This window comes from Cotesia typhae, unplaced genomic scaffold (genome assembly GCF_013202065.1).
Source record: "Cotesia typhae breed Kobodo isofemale line unplaced genomic scaffold, CoteBio_Ctyphae scaffold_13, whole genome shotgun sequence".
In the NCBI taxonomy this organism is placed as follows: domain Eukaryota; kingdom Metazoa; phylum Arthropoda; class Insecta; order Hymenoptera; family Braconidae; genus Cotesia; species Cotesia typhae.
Window position 1 is genome coordinate 17270173 of NW_027423774.1, and position 23464 is coordinate 17293636.

Here is a 23464-nt window from a genome sequence, read left to right on the forward strand (position 1 = left end):
TATAAAATAAGTTCAAGAAGTTTCGATTAAAATTCTCAATTAATTTTTTTATAAATCATTTCAAATGACTGAAAAAATTTAATATCATTTCACAAATTAGAATAAATATTTACGTCTGGAATTTTATCTAATAATCAAACAGGAATTTATAATCAGTAAATTAATTAATTCGACAAAAAATTTTAACTTTACTATAAATTTTAAAATGACAAAAAATCTGCTGTTACTTCTCAGTGGTGGGATGCCAGTGGTTAGATTAAGTCGATACGCGCGACCAGAGTTCGAGACCCGGCAGTGCCAAAAAAAGAACCAGCAAAGAAAGTTTTTAATTAAAATATCTCGCGGATTTCTTGATATTAAATTGAGCGTAAAAAATTTATGTAGTGAATGTCAAATCAATATTATTCATTAAATAACAATAAACTCAACAAACTCGGGCAGTAAGTCACCAGCTGTAACGGGTCTTAGAGTAACGAGGTCGTCATCGGGTGTCTTCTTTGTGATATTCAATAAACACCTACACTATTGGTGACTCATCCTTCGATATTATATATATATATATATATATATATATATATATATATATATATATATATATATATATATATATTATATATATGAGTAAATAATTATATTATTTATAATTTATTATTTATACTTTATTATATATTATAATAATAATTATTATAATACTTAAGATATTTATGAACCCTCCTTTCCTTATCTCTATTCTCAATTCAACAATAATATAAATTCAGCCGCAGGAATAAATCCTTTTTTTTATTCTCATCTTCATATCAAGGAGGACGGTTATATTAGGAGTATATAATATAATATAGTTAGTATAGTAATCAATGGGAATTTAATGACCGCGAATAAAAAAGCGAGGCGGGACGGTGACCTGGAATCTCAGTCAAGTCCTCAGTCCTCAGTCAGTTTCTCTACATTGAAAAGCAAATATATCAACCCAGTATGTACAAGTAGGAGTATAAGTGTATTTACATTGATTAATATACTGTCACGTCCGCGACAGGAGCCGTGAAAAGAATAAATGATCATTCCAGTATATACATAATTTTATTCCTACACGTGCCTACTATCGAAATATTAGTAGCTTAAGCTAGAGATTCCCTTTTCTTTATATGTACTAGATTTTATATTAATAAATTATTGTTTCTTCTTACCCGATAAAACAGTACTTTATACTCTATATCATCCCAACAAATAAAACTAAACCAGTTTTATTACAAATATGTCGGCGAGCGCCGAAGGTAACCAGGTTAAGGTTACCAGGAAAATAGTCTACTCTCATAATATCGAATTTTCTTACGATGACACTGCTGTTTTATTTTACTTTTTCACACTGTTCATTTTTTCTTGTTGTTATTTTTAATTAATTGTACCTTCTGTTACTATTGTTCTCTTTTTACTTCATCACTATTTTTGATTATGATTATTATTATTATTATTATTATTATTATTATTATTTTGTTATTAAATGCTCAGGGGGGTTATCCCCGGAGTCCGATTCTCCGAGGGCCCAGCCTGAGCTCCATCCGTTACTGCTGGACCACTCCGCACAACAAGGCGGTTAGTGATCACAGCAGGCCAAAGTCATTTCCCTTAAGAGACGGAGAGAACCAAGTAAAACAGCCTTCTGCATCCTAACTGCCAAGAACTCAGCTTTTGATGAGCAAGCTGGAACTTTGGCAAGTGAGGATACAAAAGACTGTTTCATCCCTCCTAGGACGCCAACAATCAGGACGACAAGCTTGACACGGTAACCTGGGTAAAGTTTGCCAATTTCAAACAGGAGATCCTGATATATTTGTCTTTTGTGCTCTTCTTTGGCTGAGATGTTGTATTCAGCCGGGGCCGAGAACTCAATGACATAAATGTCACGAGTGGCCTTGTCGAAGAGCACAATATCAGGTTTGTTGTGATCTATCCGCCGGGTTGTTGCAAATGGCATGTTCCAATAAATTTTGCAACTGTCATTCTCAACAACCTGGGGAATATCTCCTGGCAAATAAGGCAGCACTGGTGTCACGTCAATACCTAGCAATGACGAAGATAGTAGTACAGTACTCTCAGGGCAGCATTGTGACGCTGGATATATGCACCTCTCGCCAGCACTGGACATGCCGACAAAAGGTGCATAAGCGTCTCCGGATGTTGTCTACACCTCCTACAGGACGTGTCCGGAAGCTGCACCTGGAGCACCTTGCTACGGTACTCAAGAGTGTTAATGACACCATCTTGGCAGGCAAATATGAACCCTTCAGTCTCGGACATCAGGCCCGCTGACTTTAAGAAGGAAAACGTCAGCTGGATGGACAAGCCATGATCACGCACGTGTTTAAAGAACACGCTGTGCATGGACTTGTCCATCAGTTCGCCAAGGAGTAGTTTTTCCTCGGCGTTCCTGATGACGCTCTTAAATTCCTCCTTTCGGAGTTCCATAAGAGCGTTTATTTCTCCAAGACCAAGGGTTCTTGCCGCATATATTGCTGCCTTATACAAGAATGACCCCTTATGCGCATTTTCATGTTTATGTACAATTTGCATAAGAAAGTCATCCTCGTCTGCAGTGAAATTGACAACTTCGTGAGTTAAACCCAGGACCAAACGGTCGTGAAGCCGCTCCAAACTCTGCAAACCTCTCCCACCGATGGACCGGGAGAGGTATAATCTGGCGACTGATGAATTGGGGTGCATGCTCCGATTCATATTAATGATCTTACGGGTTTTGATGTCGAGATCTCGTAAATCCTTTCGGGTCCATTTCAGGACACCGAAAGAGTATAGTAAGACTGGGACAGCGAGCATGTTAGTAGCTGAGACTTTGTTTTTGCCGGAAAGTTCGGAGGACCAAATTTTCCGGAGTCTCCTAACATACTCGCTCTGGAGAGTTGTTCGGACTTCAGAGACCGCATGCATGCGGTGCTCTTCCATTCCTAGATATCTATACAACTCCCCGGCGTCTAATTGGCTTAAGACGCTCCCATCCACTAATTCGACATCATCACCAGTATCAGAGCACTTACCCCTCGCCAGATGTACGACCGCACACTTGTCCAACCCAAAAGACATTCCGACATCTCGTGTGTACTCTGCTACGATGTTGAGGGCCGCTTGTAGATGATCTTTATCAGCGCTATACAACTTCAGATCATCCATGTAAAGCAGATGGGTAATCGAATAGTTTCGATCACCCGGAGGCCCCACAGAGTACCCACGAGTTTTACGGAGAACAACAGATATAGGCAGCAGTGAAATGCAAAACAGCAGAGGGCTCAAGGAATCGCCTTGGAAGACCCCTCGTTTGTACTCTACAACTCCGGTTACGTGCAATGCGTTTCCACTTCCAATGTGAAATCGCGTTCGCCAGAGCTGCATTGTACGCCGAATACATTCCACTATTTCGGGATTGACTCCCAGGCATTTGAGTAGATATAAAATCAACTCATGTGGAGTTGAGTCAAATGCCTTGCGATAGTCAATCCAAGCCATTGACAGGTTGCGTTGATAGTAGATCGCATCTTGTAAGACGCATCGATCCACTATCAGGTTCTCCTTGCAACCTGACAGGCCTCTTTACTGCCACGTTGTTCATATATCTGTTGCCATACAGGCTCTATCTGCTGCAAGATACGGTTATTTAAAATTTTTGTAAAAATTTTATAAACCGCATTCAAGCAGGTGATAGGCCTGAAATTCTTAGGGTCAGACAAGTCACCTTTTTTAGGTATCAGTACGGTTCGCCCTTCTACAAGCCAGTCCGGAATCGGATCGTCAGCTCTAATGTATGATGTAAATATGCGGGCCAGATGGAGGTGGGTAGAAGTAAACTTCTTCCACCAAAAGACATTAATGCCGTCTGGTCCCGGGGCAGCCCAATTTTTGCTGCCATTTAGAGCTGAACGAACTTCATCCACACTGACTGCAGGGCTCTCTTCATCAGCATTCTGTCGACGGTGTTCCCGACAGAATACTTTGAAGTCGTGCAGAGCTGGAGTGTTGGCGTTCACGTTTGGTTGATCTCCATACAACTCAGTCCAAAAGCTTCCACCCGCTCAGGTGTTGGATAATTCCCGGTAACATCGGTCTTTGGTGTCAGAAACCGTGAAGGGCTGGATCGAAACAACGAGTTGTCGACCAACCGCTTCAGCCTTTTCTCTAATGACTTTTTAGCAGCCACTAGAGCCCGCAATTTATTAAGAGACTCTTCCTTGATGACATGAAGAGTACTCTTGTTCAGTGTGTGATGACGCCACCGAAGTTCAGCAGCAATGCGCCGAATTCGGGGCGTGTATGGTGTTTGAGTTGTGTCGTACTCAATCACACACTGAATGCGGGAGACCTGTTTCAGGACATGTCAATTTTCAAGCCAAGTTGTGAGATGCGCTGTTTCAACCTTGCCTCGATCGAGAGACATTGTCTCTCTCTCGGAAAAGCCGAAACTGCTGCACCATACACAACCTGGCTCACAGTGAGCAGGGTGGAATCCTCCAGGATGTTTGCACGGAGATCTTCGTTTACCGCGTCAAGCTGTTGTTGGGAGTAAGTTATCTTTTTAGATATACTTACTTGCCGTCCTACAAAGGGATTGTTGTTGTCCAAGGAGGAACGGCGTCGCTCTTGGTGTAGTTGCGCCGGAAAGGAAAGTCTATTAGACTGCCTTCTGTCCGGCACAAGCGATCTTCTATTTCGCCGAAGATGAGCGGCATAATTACGCAGGTGTTTGGGCGTAAAATGCGCTAGCTCCGGATGCATATCACTCCAAAGAGTGTGCATCCGGGCCATATAGCCGCTCACCCCCGGCTCGCTACATTGGTAGCACACCAAGAGATCGACTCTCAGTTCCTCCGTCCACTTAAAGTAAGTCCTTAAGGCGCCAGGGTCGTCATCATTCATCGGGTCCGGCGTGCTCCTCCCACCAGATGAATGGTCCTCATCCGAAAAGGACCGGTTGTGGGGAGCACTTCTGAGTTGGTATCTTGTGGTAACTCAGTTATTTCCATGCAGTGGGTAGTTGGCCCACTGCACGGGCTACGTCGTTCGCCTACAGACCTGATGTTATGGTCTGCGTTTCCCGCGATGCGCCGCTTGGAGGCCACGTAGCAAGCATCGCTTATTATTATTATTATTATTATTATTATTATTATTATTATTATTATTATTATTATTATTATTAAAAAGATATTTTAATAATGAAATTTAAATCTATATATTACGAGGCCTTTAAACGGAATTTGCGAGACTAAATAAGATTTAAATCGCTAAGAAATTTAATCAACTGAATTCACAAACTTTTTTTTTTATTTTTGTTGAAATTTAATATTAAATTCATATCTGTAGTAATAATGTCGCTCATTGATGTAATATAATTATTTTTATTTAGAACATCAAAATGATTATTTTCAATTCAAATAATTTAGGAAATAATATTAGTATGAAAAAGTTATTCAAGAAAAAAAAAAATACTGCATTTGATGTATAAAATATACTTGCATGTATAAGTTCAATTTCAGTCATCTGTACCTACGCGTCAGATATTACTTTGATTTCAAAATTTGACATTTAATTTCGAATAATTTCAATGTAAGAAAATGAAATATTCAATGGAGTAAATTTATTTTTATTTTATTATTAAAAATAGAATATTCTTAAAGTCGGACTAATAAATATTGTGTTATGAAATTATTGATCCATAAGTTTTGTTTCGTGTTTCCTTTATGCTGATTATAAAAAAACGCGCACAAATTCGGTGTAAGCTGACGCAATTTTGGTCGAATGTTGAGGAAGTCTAATTCTAAAAAACTTTTTTTTTTTTAGGTAATAGAATAAAAAAATTGTGGAAAAATTTTAAATTAAATTCTAGTAAAATATTGAAGATATAAAAAATAATAAAAAATCTTATAGAGAAAATTGTCTTGCAATAAATTTAATGTCAAATTTAGCGAGTGTCATTTTGTATCCAAAATTTTGATTAAAATTCAAAATCATACTTTTTTTTTTATTAATAAATCATTGTATAATTTAATTACTAAATTCAATTAAAAATTCATGATTACTCTTCTCTGAGTCTACAAGTCTAATAATAAAATCACCCACCCTGTTCATTATTGTCACAAAAATTGAATTCTTCTTGACAATTCGATAGTAACTAGATTACTTATTGTAAAAAATTCCTAGGATGCAGCCGATTAAATAAAGTGGATATCGATATCTCTCAACTCGAACAAAGTTTCTCTCGGGCGTAAATCAGCTGCCGTCTGTAGTTGTATCGAACATACATAATAATAGTAAAGATATTTTATATTTGTTGTAAGTAGGGCACGTGTGTGTTTGTGTGTATGTGACCAGTTTGTAAATAAGCGGGAAACCTACAATACCGGAACCATCAACTAGTCTCATTCAAGTTCCCGTTTAATCATCGCATCGTTTCTTATATATATACTGCATACTCCTCTTCAATACAGCATAATACTATATCATATATACATCCATATCATTATCACTACACCGGCAAAAATATGAATTTAAATATACAACTTCACCGTTAATTGCAAATATTAAACATTAATATTCTATTCATATCAGCAACTCCTACACAGAAAGAATTAATTTTTGAGTAGAGGATCAATTTTTTTTTATTCGAAAAAATATTTATGAAGATAAGAAAATAATTCAGTTGTTCCAGTTCAAAAATTTTAAGTCGTTTTTTTTTCAATTTTTTAGTATTTTAAAATTAAAAAATTTTTAATTTTTGAATTTTTTATTTTAAAATTTTGAATTTTTTAATTTTTTAATTTTTAATTTATTATTTTTCAATTTTAATTTTTTAGTATTCCAAGCAGATAATCTATTTTTTTTTTATCAACATGCCTTTTATGCCTAAACAAAATTTTTAATCAATTCAAAGTGTACATTTTTTTCCTATTAAGTAAATTTCAAAAAAATCGAAAAAATTTTAGTTACCGTGTTTTGAAATTCCGAAGCCGAATTATCTTCATTGATAAAATTTTTTATGAAAATTCATAAAAAAAATTGTGACTTATTTTCGCATTGATTTATACTAGAATTTAAAGAATTTTAAGTTATGAAATTACATAATTTGACGTGTCATAAACTTCACAACACCTTATCGAATTTCGAAACAAAATATGTCTTCAATTTCATTTTACATTAGTAGAAAACTAAGTGAAGAAAAATTTCTCCTGAACCAATACTATTTTTATTTTCCCCATTAATTTTCTTGGTTCAAGTAAACCAATTTGTCCATGTAATAATACTCTTACTACTATCTAGTAGTTCTCTTAATTACCATCTTGATCTATTTAATTTTTACAAACAAATCAGTATTATGCAAACCAAACTCAACTTAAACTTACCTCACTTATCTTTAAATACTAATTATATATAAATATATAGATATATATTTTAAACAAATGATATTGCTGGTATCTCATCTAAGAAACTTTTGCGATATATCAAAATTTAGAATAGAACAATAGAATCCATTATATGAATGAACAAATATAAAGTACGTGACCTATATTACTTTTTAACTTTGATTTTTATTGTAAAAGAAAAAAACTTGAAACATATATAATATAAATATCTAAAAATAAGAAAAAACAAGTGATATAAAATAATTCGATATAAAACTTATCAGTCGTTATCGAATGTTGTGAGTTATCTTTGATACGTAGTACTTTTAATGAATTGTAGTATCATGTAATGTTATTATACTATTATGATTGATGATTATGTGTTAATACTTAGTATTCCAGTAATTAATTAATTAATAATAAGTGACGTTTGATAAAATAACAAAATTAAATAAATAAATAAATAAATTGTTTTCAGGTGAGCGGACAGAAATGTAAAACGAAATGGTTGTGACTGGATCCATGTACTACTTCTACAAGTTTGGATCAACAATAGAGAACTCCCGAGCACTCAGTGCCACCAACAATATAAGCGGCAGCATTACTACTGTGGAATATCTATCAATATTGCCATCAGTATCAACATCACCATCAACACTTAAATTAAAAGCAACATTGACGTTAACGCATAAATAAAGTCTTCGTTTAATTGCGGGTTTTTATCCGCTTGGTTTACTCCGAAGAGACACTCCAAGGCTGATTAACTTCCATTATTTAAATCCAACACCGGCTTCCGACTTACGAATTTAGTGGTAAAGTTGTTGTTAACTGGTGGATTACGAATCGAGTTATGGCAACGATGGCTGGCGGTGAATATACTTCTGTTAAGGATTTTTATATGGGGAGATCTATTTTCATCACCGGGGGCACTGGTTTTATGGGAAAAGTACTCGTCGAGAAATTACTGAGGTCATGCTCTGGGATTAAGAATATTTATTTACTTATGCGACCTAAGAAGGGGCAGAGTGTGCAAGAAAGGTTACAGGAGCTTCTTAATGCACCCGTAAGTTTCATATATATTTTTTTTTATTGTCATTATTACTTTAGACACAAAAAAAAATTTACTTGAACCAAGTTAATAAATTTGAAAAACTTTATCTTTTTGATTTGAGTAGAAAAATTCTTCAACTAAGAAACTTTTTTTGGTTTACGTAAATTTTACTTGATTTGAGATATTAAAATTTTTCAAAATTTTTCTCTCAAGTCTAATTAATTTTTTTTTTTAGTCTAATAATAGATAATTATCTTAATCGAAACTATTTTTGTGCATTTAATTTCTAATCAATAAAAAAATTTTTCATTGGAATAAAAGCACTCTAAAGTAGTAGTCAGACACTTTGTGTTAAGTTATTTCTAAATGTATTTTTAATTATATTTTGTAATTTTTTAGGTGTGGAGCTTTTTCATTTTTTGATCATAAAAAATTGAAATATTGAAAAAAAATTTTTTTTTTCACTGATGTTTTTTAATAATCAATTTATAGAGCACCATACTATTTTTTTTTTATTGAAGAGAGTAAAAAATTTAAATTATTTAAAAAAAAAAGTAAGGTAAAAGACCTAGTTATTGACACTTGCAATTTTATTTTAATTAAAAAAAAAAACAAATCAACTCATAATAATAATAATAATAATAATAATAATAAATAGAAATTTTTAATTATAAATGTTAAAATAATTGATTTTTTGAGAAAATTTAATTTTTTTAATTAGAATGAAATTGTCAGTGTCAATAACGGGATCTTTTATCATAAAATTTTGGTTTTAATGTTAAGAAGTTTAATCTAATAAATTTTTAAAAAATTTGTAAATTTTGATGTTCTGTTAATAATGCAATAATTTAAAAATTTTTTTATCAATAATTAAAAAAAAAAATTTGTCAATATCTCAATTTTACGAATTTAAAAAATTTTTCACAGTTGTTAAAATCGAACCCAATCTCATTAAAAATTTTTTCAATTAAAAAATTGTATAGATTATTAAAAAAAAAACTTGAAGTGAATTTTTCTATTATTCATAATAAAAAAACGACATATACAATTAAAATAATTTAAGTAAAAAAAATATTTATATTATCATAGTTTATTTTTGAATAATAATGATGTATTATTTGTGTTATTTAATAGCTATTCGATAAACTGCGCCGTGATAGTCCACATGAACTGACGAAAATAGTACCGATAGGTGGTGACGTGACTGAACCGGAACTTGGAATATCAGCAGCTGATCGTGAAACATTAACAAGAAATGTATCGATTGTATTTCATTCAGCGGCGACTGTTAAATTTGATGAGGCACTTAATTTATCGGTTATGATCAATATGTTGGGTAGTCAACAACTGGTACATCTATGCCATCGAATGGATAATTTGGAGGTTTGTAATCATTTATTCATTTATGCATGCATACTTTATAAACTCAAGCTCACGTGAATTAATCACAATCTTTATTGTTAAATATTTATCGTCCGATGAACTTGATCCATTATTACTCTAATCTAATCTGAAACATTAATCCACTCGACGATCTACCATCTGGTCTCACTAATTGAAAAGATAGAGAGACAGGTGATAGAATGTAAATTTGTTTAAAAATATCTAAAATCAAACAATTTTAAATTGTTACGCAAAAAGTCTTGCATCCTCTTTTTTTTTATAAAATTAGATATCCGTATGACCAAGATGTATATATTTAAAATAAATGTTAATTTATAATTCAAATTTTACACAGGCGCTTATTCACGTATCAACGGCTTACTGCAATTGTGACCGTAAAGAAGTCGATGAAGTTATTTATCCACCGCCTCAAAATCCCGAGCAAGTTATCAACTGCACCAAGTATATAAATGACAAACTAGTCGAAGAATTAACGCCTAAGTTAATCGAAGGTCGACCAAATACCTACACATTCACCAAAGCGCTTGCAGAGACTATGTTACAAGATCGTTGTAGTGGATTGCCGGTTGCTATTGTCAGACCCTCAATAGTCTTGTCATCGTTACGAGAACCGATGGCTGGATGGGTTGACAATTTAAATGGTCCCACTGGGATAATTGCCGCTGCTGGCAAGGGATTCTTTAGGTAAATTCATTTATTAATTATTGTGATATTTATGGGTTAGGTGTAATCCAATTTTTTTTTTTTCAATTTCCAAGATGAAAAATTGAATTTACATTTAAGGGGTCATACGCACTTAGAAAGCCAAGAGAAATAATTTTTCAATCATTTTTTTTAAGATACTTTTAAATTGATTAAAGTGACTTTGAACTTTATTAATAAGTTTTTTTTTTTTTATGAATGATGATTGTCTTAGCTCTTGTAAAAGATCTCCGGGAGGTCTTTTAAAAAGGTTACTTGCGGTGAGCACGATATCTATAATTTAAATCATCGAAATTTAATAATCTAAAAAAATTCCGTTAATGTAAGATATTATCTTGTGATTAATCAAAGAAATTGTGAAAATATTTATTTTTAAGGAGGATAGCCACTGTAAGAATAAAAAAATTAGGTGATTTTCGGGAATTTTTTTAACTGGGATAATAAAGGAATTTGGCGATCGGTTTTTTTTGTTTTATAAAGTATACATTGAAGATCATTCTCCTAAATTTTTATTAAAAAACATCAAGTTGTTACAAAGTTATAAGCATTTTTGTGGAGCACCAAAAAAATTTCCTCCACCTCGGTGAAATCTCTAATTCAAAAATGAATTATCTAAAACAAAAAAAACCAAACTGCTTTGTAATCTGCATACATTTGGTTATTATTCTACGGAGGAGATTTTAAAAATTTGGATTTAAAAAAAATGGCGACATATTAAAAATTTTTTCGTTTTTTTTTCTCATTTTTTTTGGACTTAAACAGCCCTAAAAAATCTTAAAAATCAAAATTTTCAAAATCCCGTTCGTGTAACTATAGCTACTGAATAAACGAATACGGGGAAAAAAAAGTTGCAAAAAGGTTCATGCTTATGCAAATTACAGATTTCGCCAGTTCAAAAAAAGTAGTTTTGAGAAAAACGCGTTTTCGTCGAAGCGGCGCGCGTGCAATGGTCATTTGACACGCTGTTATAAAAATGACTATAACTCAAAAATTATTCGGAATTTTCATATAAAAATCTAGATACATATTTTTGAATGTATAAACTTTGATCTAATAAAAAAAATATTTTTTTTTTTTAATTTCACAGTGGCTATCGCCCTGAATGTTAAAATTTTTATGAAAATATAAAATATTTACAGGAATTATAAATTTTTCCATCAATAACTTAGATTAAAAATATAGTTAAGAAAATTTTGTAAAAATTTGGGATTGATCGGTTTAGCCACTTTTGATAAATCTTGCTCACCGCGTACAAATATGCGTATAACTTTGAAAATACTTGTCCAATTGACATTAAATTTTTTAAATAAATATAAATTATAAAAATTGTATAAAAAAAATTCTTAAGTGCGTATAAATTCTTAATTAATAAAATTTGGATTATGTCTACAAGTAAATAAATAAAATAAGTAAGAAAAAAAATTGATGTTTCAAAACCAACTTACAGAACGATGTTGTGTCACGAAGAAAAGGTAGCAGACTTTGTACCGGTAGACATAGTGATAAATTTGATGATATGCGCGGCCTGGAAAACTGCAGCAGCACACCGTACAGATCCAGACACAATAACAGTGTACAATTGTTGTACCGGGCAACAAAATCCAATAACATGGAAAGAATTTATTGATTTGTCATTTAAATATAGTAGAATACACCCAGCAAGAGATGCAGTGTGGTATCCGGGTGGTAGTTGCCAAAAGTACTCATATTTGAACAAAATATTCATAACATTTCAGCACATATTACCCGCACATATTCTCGATCTCATAGCTCGATTGAGAGGTACTAAACCAATAATGTTACGTGTACAGGCTAAGTTAACAAAAGCCGCGACTTGCCTCGAATATTTTACAACACAACAGTGGAATTTTAAGGACGACAATGTACGGAGACTCAATCAGCAGCTGAGTCCTGAAGACCGTAACACTTTTATGTTCGACGTCAGGCAAATCGACTGGCCTTCCTATTTGGAGAATTATATTATCGGTATACGACAGTTTATACTCAAAGAGAGTCCGGAGACACTGCCAGCTGCGCGTTCACATATTATGAGGTATTATATACTTTTTTACTTAAATTTATATTAATAAATTCTAAAAGTTTTACTCTAAGCCGACATTCGAGCTATTAAAGTATCAACTTATTTACAAACGTCAGTTACTGTCTAAAGTTGATAAATCAATCCATAAGTACTTTTATGCATGCATTTCCTCAAATTTTACTTTTTAAAAAATCTTTTCATGACAGTCTAAGCACTGACTTTGAATGTGCCTGAATTTTTTTTTTTTTTTTTTTTTTTTTATAAGAGAATCAGCAAATAATTGAAAACTTTTTAATTTTTCTTGAAAAATAAACTAGGCTTAGAAAATTATTTAAAAAAAACTGTATACATAAAGTTTCTAAAGATGGTATTTTTTAAATAAATTTTTGTTGCTATAATTTATTAAAAACATTCTAAAAATTATTTGATGTCTATCAATTTCAGTATCATTATAAGAGAACACATGAATTTTATCATTTATTCGCTTAAAGTAAATATACGCTTAAAGTAAATATCAAGTCTACTAAAAAAAATTAATAATACATGCTTGGTAATAATACGATATTGCCTTGTGTACATTTATGGTTTAAAAATTAGTTTATTATAAATTTAACAACCTATTGGTAAATGGATTACAAGACAAAAAGACTTAACAGCCGGTCTCATCTTTTTCTTGTTGCACTCACTACAAGAAGTGGTGCTATTCTTGTTGCATTCATTATTTTCAAGCTATTGCAGTTTTATGTTTTTCTTTCAAACCATAAAAAAAAAAAAATTTTTTTTAATTATCTATTCTGTAGCAGAGTGTTTTTTTCAAAATTCTTCTTTATCTGGGAGATAAAAATATAAAGCTGCAATCGCAAGGACTGGCTGTTGAAATAAAAAACGGGAGTTTATTATAAATTAAAAAAAATTTTTAATCTTAAAATATAATTGCCCAATTTCAGTAGATAAAATTTAATTTAAACAACTTTTTGTATTTTTACACAGCTGATTTTGTAAAATAAATTAAGATTAATTTATCATTATTAATTTTGATTTATAAAAATGAAATTTTTTTTTAAATAAATTTATTATTAAATATAAATTTAAAAAATTATAATATACGGACATTTCTTCTTCTTTTTTTTATTTTTTGACAGTGTACGTAATAAATAAACAAATAGTCTAGTATCTTAAGTAATTTAATAAATATTATAAAAAGTAATGATTGTTTATTTATTTTTTTTATTTTTTTTTTCAGATTATATTGGCTTCAAAAAGTGATACAAATTGGCGCAGTAACACTTGTATTACGTCTTCTTCTGTCCCGTAGCTCAATCGCAAGATCCGCATGGTTCATGCTTCTATCCATAGTACTCCGTATGTGCCGTATGATTGTTTGACGGCTCAGAGCCAAATTTACCATTTTACACAGTAATGTTATTAATGCAAAAATGCAAAAGCCAACAGAGGAGCTTAGTTGCAAGGTGCGAATTGTCCTTCGACCTTCATCGCCGGCATCATCGACATTGACGACATCAACATCTTTATCACCAACGTCAACATCAACATTAACAACACCATCATCATCATCATCATCATCATCATCATCATCATCATCATCATCAGCATCAACATTACTTTCATCAGCACAGCTCAGTATCCCCGACGACGACGCTCTCATTTCGCTCCCAAACGTTGGCCTTTTTAACGTTTGTATTTGTTCATAAGTTAGCAACTGATTTAGTATACACGCGATTTGTCTGCGACAATTAATGATTTATTATTTTCAAAAATTTGTCTGCTACCGATTAACTACTGGCTATTGAATCTATTTCCACCAAAGCAGCGACTACTTTCAACTTTATATTATTCAAAAATTTACATTTTTTTATTTTATTCATCTATTTAATAATAATAATAATAATAATAATAATAATAACAGTAGTAATTATTATTATTATAAAAAGTGGAATTGTAATTTATTAAATTTGTTAAAATTTTAATTATCATAATTACAAACAATGGCAATTAAATGCCCGTTATTTTGTGATATAAAATATATTCAATACATAACGATTGCTGCTTCTATAGAATAGAAATAAATTTAAAAAAAATAAATAAATAACGGAAGTAATAACTAAAAATAAAAATACGTTAGCCGCTTATTCGGTACCCGACATATTTTTAAATAAATCTTTATATTTATTTATTTATTTGTAAATTATTATTTTCTGTGACTTTTTGTAAGATACCTAGATCTTGTATTTGATTGATTAATTGATACCGACCCCAATGTTATTTTTTTTTAGTGAATGATCTATTTATTTTGGACATTTGTATTCGATATTAGTTTATTGATACTTTTAAAACTTGATAATTGATGAGTTATTCATAAACTGCCACTCTGCGGACAGATTAATAGCAGAGCACATTTTAAGTAAATAATAGATAGAAAAATATATATGCAAATAAATTGATAATTAATTAAAATAAAGTAAATTATTATTGAATAATATTTAACGAAAGATTTTTTTACAAATGTCGGAGTTTCATTTTATTAAAAAAAAAAGTCTCTACGTATCTTGCACAGTTATATCGTCACAGTTCATAATTATATTTATTATTACTATTATTTGTTAATTTTGAAGGCATTGGCAACTTAGTTATTCAAAATGAAATATTGTCCAGCAGAAATTAAAAAAAAAAAAAAATGATATATATTATATATAAATAAATTACTATATATTAAGGTGGTTTTAATTTAATGATTTTTGAATTTTTGTCACGGATTTTCTAGATATTTTCTGAATTTAAAAATATAAATTTTTTTTATTAATCTAGAAAATATCTAAAAAATGCGGAATAAAAATTTTAAAAATTATTGAAATAAAAAACAACCCTACGATATATAAATATATAAATAAATAAATTAAAAGCGAGTGTGCAATTAATAGCGTGTTCGAGTAATTGATTAGAAATAATTTGAGTGAAATGCAAAAAAAAAAAATAATACAAATAGGAGGTTGTAAATACGAAATTGCTGCTAATAAACTATGTATTATATAGTTGATAAAAAAAAAAAAAAAAGTGTCGTAAGTTAATGTTTTAACTTTTAATTAACTACTTAAATCTCAGTCTAGTTGCGAATTGCATGTTATTAATTATTATTATTATTTATCAATACTTTGTTACCAATAAATAATTAGAATTATTTATTTGATGATAAATTAAAAAATTAATAATTAATCTTACGGAAATCCGTTTGTAAAAAAAGACATGCCTTACTTAAAAAAGGTTTTAATAATAATAATAATAATAATAATAATAATAATAATAATAATAACAACAACAATAACTAACAAAAAAATGCTTAAAATGTTATTGCTTTTAAATACTTTTGAGCTTGCTATCTAAAACTATAAAAAAAAAGCTTTGATAAATTTTTTTTTTTTTTAAAGTAAATTTATTAATTAATCATTGATGTAATGCCGGTGCAGCTTTACTATTTTTAACAACTACTTAAATTTATAAATAATAAATGCAAATAAATAGCTCTTCACTATCGTTATTTACTATGGATATTTTTTTATTTATTTTTAACGATTATTGAAGACTCTTTTTATTTGTAATCTTTTATTATTATTAATAATATATAATATTAAATAATAATATTAATTATTATTGTATTGGTTAAATATTATATTGATGAATAATTTATAATTATTTATCCAGTAGTTAGGTAAAGCGAGTGAGTGAATAGATGGAAGAATGAATTTTAAAAATAAATTGTTATCAAATGTAATGCTCGATGTTGTGATAGCAAATGATGTTTTTAATTATGATTATTATTATTATTATTATTATTATTATTATTATTATTATTATTATTATTATTTAATTATTGGTGTAGGTATTAAATTAATATTTAGCTATTTTATTTGTTATCAGACACGACATTCTCTATCTTTTGAAATTAATTTTATTAATAATAATAAAAATAATATAATAATAATAAATAAGTAATTTTAAAAGATAGATAATGTTAATTGTGTTAAAAAAAAATGCTAAATAATAGTCAATATTTGTACGTAATTGTGAATTTTGTGTTACCTGTTGCCTGTGCCTTTAAGATTATTAGACTCTGATTTATATACTTTAAAATATATCGGATATTTGTGGTGTTTATTTATTAATTAATTAACTACCGGTCGGAGTGGGCTTCCGAGGAAAGAAACTAAATGTCGACGAAGATTTGATTTTATTGAATGACACAAAAGTTAAGATTTTAATGTTGGATGATTTTATGAAACGGTCGTTTATCGCCAAGCGTAGTGAATGGGAGGAGACGGGGAACTAAAAAGACATGTGTAGAAAGTCACGTACTCACGAGGATGAGGCGAATTCATTATTTAGGATCAGGAATTAAAAGTAACAGTAATAAATCGATTTTAAAGAAACTAAATAAATTTAATGAGAAAAACAATAACAATAATAAATGTAATGTTTTAATTGAGATAGCGCTGCGAATGTCATCAGCTAGTCTCATCTGTAACGTTATCCGGTAACACGATGCATACCATTAAAACAAAATAATATTTAATATTATTATTATTCTAATTATTATTGATTATGATTATTATTATGATTATGATTATGATGATTAATTATTATTGATTAATTTAATGAACATTATACTGTACTATTATTATAGAATAATATTAAAACGAAAAATGAAACATTGCAAAATATTTCTTCTTTTTATTATTCCTCCTTTTTGTTTGTTAAAATTTTTATTATTTTTTAAATAAAAATATTTTTTTAATTTTAGTTACTGAAAATTATTTTTTTTTTAATTATGCTGTAATTTTTTTTTTTTTTTGATAAGTAATTAAGAGTGTATTTATATCTGGTCTTGAAATATGAAAAACTCTATTTTTTTTTGCACATTTTCAAAGTTTAGACCCTTAAAAATATGTCCTTAAATGGATTTTTCAAAATTCGAATTATTTTCGGAGATACAGTGGATATTGAGACGCAGCTGCTCCTGCTTCTGCGAGCTTCTGCTTCTTCAAAAGAAGACAGAACAGCTCGATTAGTAGAAAGAACTTCACAAAACATCAAATATGAAGTAGAAGAAGGCCCAATGTATGGATCTGGGATCGCCGATTAATCTAAAATGAGTATTAAATATTATTATACGAGTTATTCTACTGAAATTGTTTCTTAAACTTTAAACGCGATTTTCTCGAAATTACTTTTTTTTAAGTGGTTGACATGATATCTCAAGTTCTACCCAACCGATTCCTTTGAAATTTGGTGGGAATCTTCTTTATATATCTTTCTATCGTGTCTGCCTTGGATTTTAAAAAATTTCAATTTGGAGTATTTTTAAAAAATTCAAAAAGTTACAAAAAAAAAGGGGTAAAAAAAATTGATATTTCATGTCGACGTCATTTTGGGAATTTTTTTTTTTTTTGACTAAAATCAACGCGATAGCAATATTTTTACAAATTGAGAATTTTAAAAATTTTTTTGTTTCAGATCACTACAAGTAAAAAAAATTTTCAGACAGTAGCTAGTACAATCCAGATTATACTGGGTAATATCTGGATTATACTCAGTGTAATCTGGATTATACTAACTACTATCTAAAATTTTTTTTTACTCAGTATAATCTGGGATGATATTCAGTGTCATCTTGTTCTTTCCGTGTACTTTGTCAAATTTATCATTTTTTTTTATATTCTTGAAATGTTAATAAACATCATATAAAAAAAACTGATCGTAAAAATTTTTTTTCATGTTAGTTTGAAAAATGCCTGAAATTTAGACTCTAGACCATAATACCCCCTTAATCACGGCACAAATTTTTGTCTTAGAGATATTTAGGTCAATCGAAGAGTGACTAATTTATTTTTATGAATTAAAAAATTTATTTTTAATTATTAAGTCAGAATAATTTTTTCAAAATATTGACTAACGCATAATTAAGTTGGTAAAAATTTTTGTTAAAATAATTGAAGTTTTTTAAATAATTTTTCTTTTAATTTCATCAGGGTTTTTTTTTTATTTAAAAATGAATTTATTAAAATTAAAAAATCAGAACAAAAATCCAAATTTCAAGAAATAAATTTTATTTCACAAATAATGTTTTACAAAATATAAAATAATATACAAAGTAAGTAATAAATAAATTAAATAAATTAATACTTAGTGAAGAAATAAAATTACATTGAGCCTCTGGTATCAGATAAAATTTACCCAGTCAATTATATATATATATATATATATATATATATATATATATATATATATACCCATTGAATAAAAATTGACAATAAAAACTAAAATAAAGCAACTATTGTCAATTCACAAAAAAATGAATTAATAATAATAAATATAATGTAGTAATATTATATGCAGTTCTAATAATTAAACTAATCGATTTAGTCTATAATTTTCCAGTCATTAAATAAATTTACCTATCGATTAATAAATAAAGGTACATTTAAAAAGAAAAAGAAAAAAAAAAGTTTTACAATAAATAAAATGGCATGAAATAAATAATTATAAGTCGAATGGAATTGATAAGTACGAGGTAATTCGTTAAAATACTAAGCCTCAATTTAAAAACCTACCTAATTATAAATTATAATTATAATTAAAATTAATAAGTACAGAAGACGGTAATTGACCGTTAATACTGTTTAGGCTGGAAAGACTAAATTATTCCTGCTTATCAGTTAATATTTGCACCTTTTTTTGTTTGATTATTTTAACACATCATTAATTATTAATAATTTACTTGATTTAACTGTTAATTAAGATAATTGATCTTCTATTATGATATGATCTTCTATGTCATCATGCGGATCGCCGAATTGCTGAAACAAAAAAAATTTATTTATTTATTTATTAATAATTCATAATTATTGTTTAAAAAAATAAAAATTAAATTTTTTTTCCACTTTTAGACAGTCAAAAAATCAATTGAGCTGAAGAACAATGGTACAATAATTGACATGAAGATAATTATTGAATTGTTGATAATTTAAAAATTAAATCGAAAATTGATTAATTAAATTTAGAGACATTATTTTTTGACTGATTTATAATAATTATTTAAATATAAAAATAATTTATTAATTTAAATTTACAAGTCCGTCTAAAATTATTATATAAATTAATGTAATTTATTGCGCTACAAACATTATTTAAAATTTGATTGACTTTTATAATATTTAATGATAAAAAATAATTAATTATCAAGTTAAAAAAAAAATTAAAGTTTGAAGACATAAAAATAGATAAATAATTACCAGTGAGGAAGAGATGTCATCGTTTTCTTCGCTACCAGATTCCGAATCATTGACAACAGTCTGTAAAATACGTTGTAATTTTTGCAAGTTGTACTCGATGCTCGATCTACGTCTCCGACCACTGAAACAAAAAAAAAATTAACGCGTTAAAGATGAAAACATTTTTTTTTTTTTACAAAAAAATTTAAATATCGGCAATTTTGAGTGTTTGAACAAGAGATATCGATCGATCTTAGTGATTAATTATCTGTCAAGTGATAATCGGCTAGTTAAAGATTAATTCACTCAAATGAAACATTATATTTACATTAATAATTAAATTTACTTAGATAATTAAGTAAATTTATTGCTTTATTTGATAAAATCTAATCAAATGAAATAATTAAATGCTGATTCCTCTGGATTCTGACCTGACCCAACTTAATAATTTAAGCAATTTCCTTCTTTTCTCGTTGTACGTTATATTTCGAGCATATTTAACTCACTAGTTACTCTACGAAGTACATATCATTTATACATACATATATTAACACTTTTTAAGCTTTATAATTAATCACGCGACTGATAATTTAATCACTTACTCAAATATTGAGGAAATCAAAAAATTATCATCTAATTAATTTTGAATTTATAATTCGCTATTTCAATTTTAATTGTAACTAAACATTTATTTTTCTTATTTCTTGCGACACATTTAGTTTTGTATTTATAAATAGAATTTAGTTTTGTATTTATAAATAGAATATTTTTAAAAAAATTATTCCTAATTATTTTTTTGAGCGAAAAAAAATTTTTTTTTTGACACAAGAAATTTCGATTATTACAACAAAATTAATTCTCTTGCTTTAAGAAATTAAGAAATCTTGATCTAAGAAAATTTATTTAAGTCAAGAAAATCTTTTTGATTTGAGAAAATTCAGCCTCTTGCTCCAAAAAATTTAGTTCTTGATAGAAGTAAATTTTCTTGTCCTGAGAAAATTTTTCTCTTGCTCCAAAAAATTAAATATCTCGATAGTAAATTTTCATAAATATTTTTAGTGATTAACATGTCAAATGTTAATGGGAAGAACAAATAATATTGAATCATTTTTTTTATTCAATATGTATAATTGCACGCTAAAATAATATAAAATGGGTATGAAATATTCAAGAGAAAAATTTTCTCAAGGTAAGAAAATTTTTTTTTCAGCTAAAGTAGTCGATGCTACTTCCCCTTCCTAGTATCTAAAAATCTTAATAAAATATAAAAATTTATTGTATCAAGTATTTACGATAATTTGAATTAAGAAAAAAATGACTTCCACCAATAATATAATTTCAAGAAAAATTTTTACTTCGGCCAACACAACTTCGGTCTTCCTTCCGGCACCTGAAAATTTTCTTGAGCCAAGAATTTTGTTCTCCAATCAAGAAATTTTTCTTTCTGTTTAGTTTTAACAATACTAATAATAATAATTGTTATTATCATTTTAATATGTTGTCATGAAAAGACGTCATATGTTTTAAGACGTTTAAAGACGTCATAACTTTTCTTCAATGGAAAAGTAAAAATATAAAAAAAATGTGGGTGTCATTTATGTATGCTAAGAGAGAATAAATTAACAATCGAAATTTATTCTGCAATTTACTACGACTCTTGATACTATAAGATAAGAATTATAGTAATTTGATATGTATTTATTTGTAACATCATTTTGATACGTTACATAGTATTGCTATCACGTTTCTTTTTTTATCAACAAAAAATGCTAATTTTTATTTTCTTGTAAATTTATCCTCGATCTTTTATTTATCAATTCAAATTTCTTCTTTTGACCTTAACTTAAAAAATAATTATTTAAAAAAATTATTTTTACGCTTAAATAAAAAAAATCAAAATATAAATAGTGCCTAAAATAAATATAAATATTCCTCGCACTTATAAATTTAATTTAAACTGACTAAAACTGAATCTAAGAAGATAGTGCTTGTGTAAATAAAATAATTGATTTGAATCAACGGTCAACTTTAAAATATCGTTGTGAAGTACTTGAAATAGAAGTTGGTCATCAAATTTGATAAGAGTTAAAATCAAACTCTCTTCACACGATTAATAAATCTTAGATAAATTATATTTTGATGCGTAATACTTATATAGTTAATAAATGCGTAGTACTTTTATTTCGGCTGATAATTATTTTCATTTATATTCGTCGCATCAATGGAATTTGTCAATTCGGTAGAGACGTAATTATAAGGGTTCAATGAAACTTGTGACTATGTAACTGTGATATAATTTCGGGTGACTAGTCGACAGATATCTAGGGAACAAATTATTTTAATTATTATTATTTTAATTATTAAAAAAACTGCAATTTTTTTTAGATTGTAAAAAACTTACATTTTAGCTGGATCCACTCGACCAAATCCTACGGGGACGGTCACTAGCTTCCCTCGCATACGAGCTAGAGCCAGCAGAGTTTCTAGTTCTGCTAAACGTTGATCTGATACTCGTTTACGTCGGCTGAAAAATGAAATTTAAAAATTTTTAATAAGTTAAAATAATTTTTGAAAAATATGAATTTAAAAAAAAATTTTGAACTTTTTAATTTTTTTTTTAAATTATAAAAAAATGTAATTGTTATTGTTTATGAATTAAAAAATGTAAATTTTAATTTTTTAATTGAATTTTCAGAAAATTTGAGTGAAGAAAGACAAGTCAAAATAATTTTGTGCTTACGCTTCATTAGATAAAAAAACATTGACGTAATAAAATAAAATGAGTAATTAAATATGCAAAAATCTCGGATAATATGTGACTTTATTGCATCAGTCGAAATGCATTTACTGCACTTTTACTCAGATCTACCGGCCAGCGATCCATTTTAGCAAGCGCTCCAATTAACTTCTTAGTAATTTCTTACTAAAATTTTTTTTCTGAAAATTTTGATATTTTAATAAAAAATTACCAAGCTTACAAATAATTTTTTACAATGAATATTAAAAAAATTACCTAAGAACTCCTCCAATAGATCTTGCATGTACGTCAATGACAATCGTGCAAATAACAATCACCACGATAACCGTCTTGAAGAAACATAATTTGTTAAAACTCTTCATGTTTTATTTAAAAAATAAAAACAGTTTCTCTTGAAACTTTCCCCAGTCCACTGGGGAAAAAAGTTTTAATTGAAAAAAAACTAAAAATTCTGACCACAGTCACTGGAAACGATGCCGGAAACTTTACTGCGAAAGTATAAACGTCAAGCGGTATAGTTTTGTAAATTGAAAAATAAAAAATAGATCAATTATCAATAAATGAAGCAAAACTCGGTCCTGTCTTTTTTATCTCTTGTTGAACTGTACCATTCAGCTAGTTGCTTCACGCATATATACTCCAAGAGCGTTGAAGGCTTCTCCCTCCACTCTATCGGCGATCCTCCCTCACTTTTATCTTGCGCTTACACCGTATACGAATCTTGCCGTATAAAATCCAAACATAATTGATTATGATCACACGTGATAAGTATACCTGTATCTATACAGATGTGAGCCAGCTGAACTTAATGGCTCGCTTACTAAGGGC

At 28.9% G+C, this 23464-nt stretch overlaps 2 protein-coding genes across 8 annotated transcripts in view; one reads left to right on the forward strand and one right to left on the reverse strand.

Annotated features, from left to right (window-relative positions):
- The window catches only part of Far1 (fatty acyl-CoA reductase 1), a 64006-nt gene extending 46678 nt beyond the window's left edge, over positions 1-17328 (forward strand). For all 7 annotated transcript variants that reach the window (XM_074253504.1, XM_074253500.1, XM_074253499.1 and 4 more), the window contains 5 exons: positions 7876-8460; positions 9583-9831; positions 10187-10536; positions 12002-12607; positions 13839-17328. In XM_074253504.1, the coding sequence (XP_074109605.1) occupies positions 8248-8460; positions 9583-9831; positions 10187-10536; positions 12002-12607; positions 13839-13980 (1560 nt within the window). In that variant the 5' untranslated portion in view covers positions 7876-8247 and the 3' untranslated portion in view covers positions 13981-17328. The remainder of the gene's footprint in view (positions 1-7875; positions 8461-9582; positions 9832-10186; positions 10537-12001; positions 12608-13838) is intronic.
- A 1596-nt stretch (positions 17329-18924) lies between these two features.
- LOC141534732 (uncharacterized) lies at positions 18925-23243 on the reverse strand. The gene is made up of 4 exons (XM_074254273.1): positions 22892-23243; positions 22280-22402; positions 19900-20020; positions 18925-19464 (listed from the first exon to the last, which is right to left on the reverse strand). Exons 1-4 carry the CDS (start codon positions 22996-22998, stop codon positions 19402-19404), a joined length of 414 nt encoding a protein of 137 aa, XP_074110374.1. The 5' UTR covers positions 22999-23243; the 3' UTR covers positions 18925-19401.
- Positions 23244-23464: the final 221 nt, after the last annotated feature.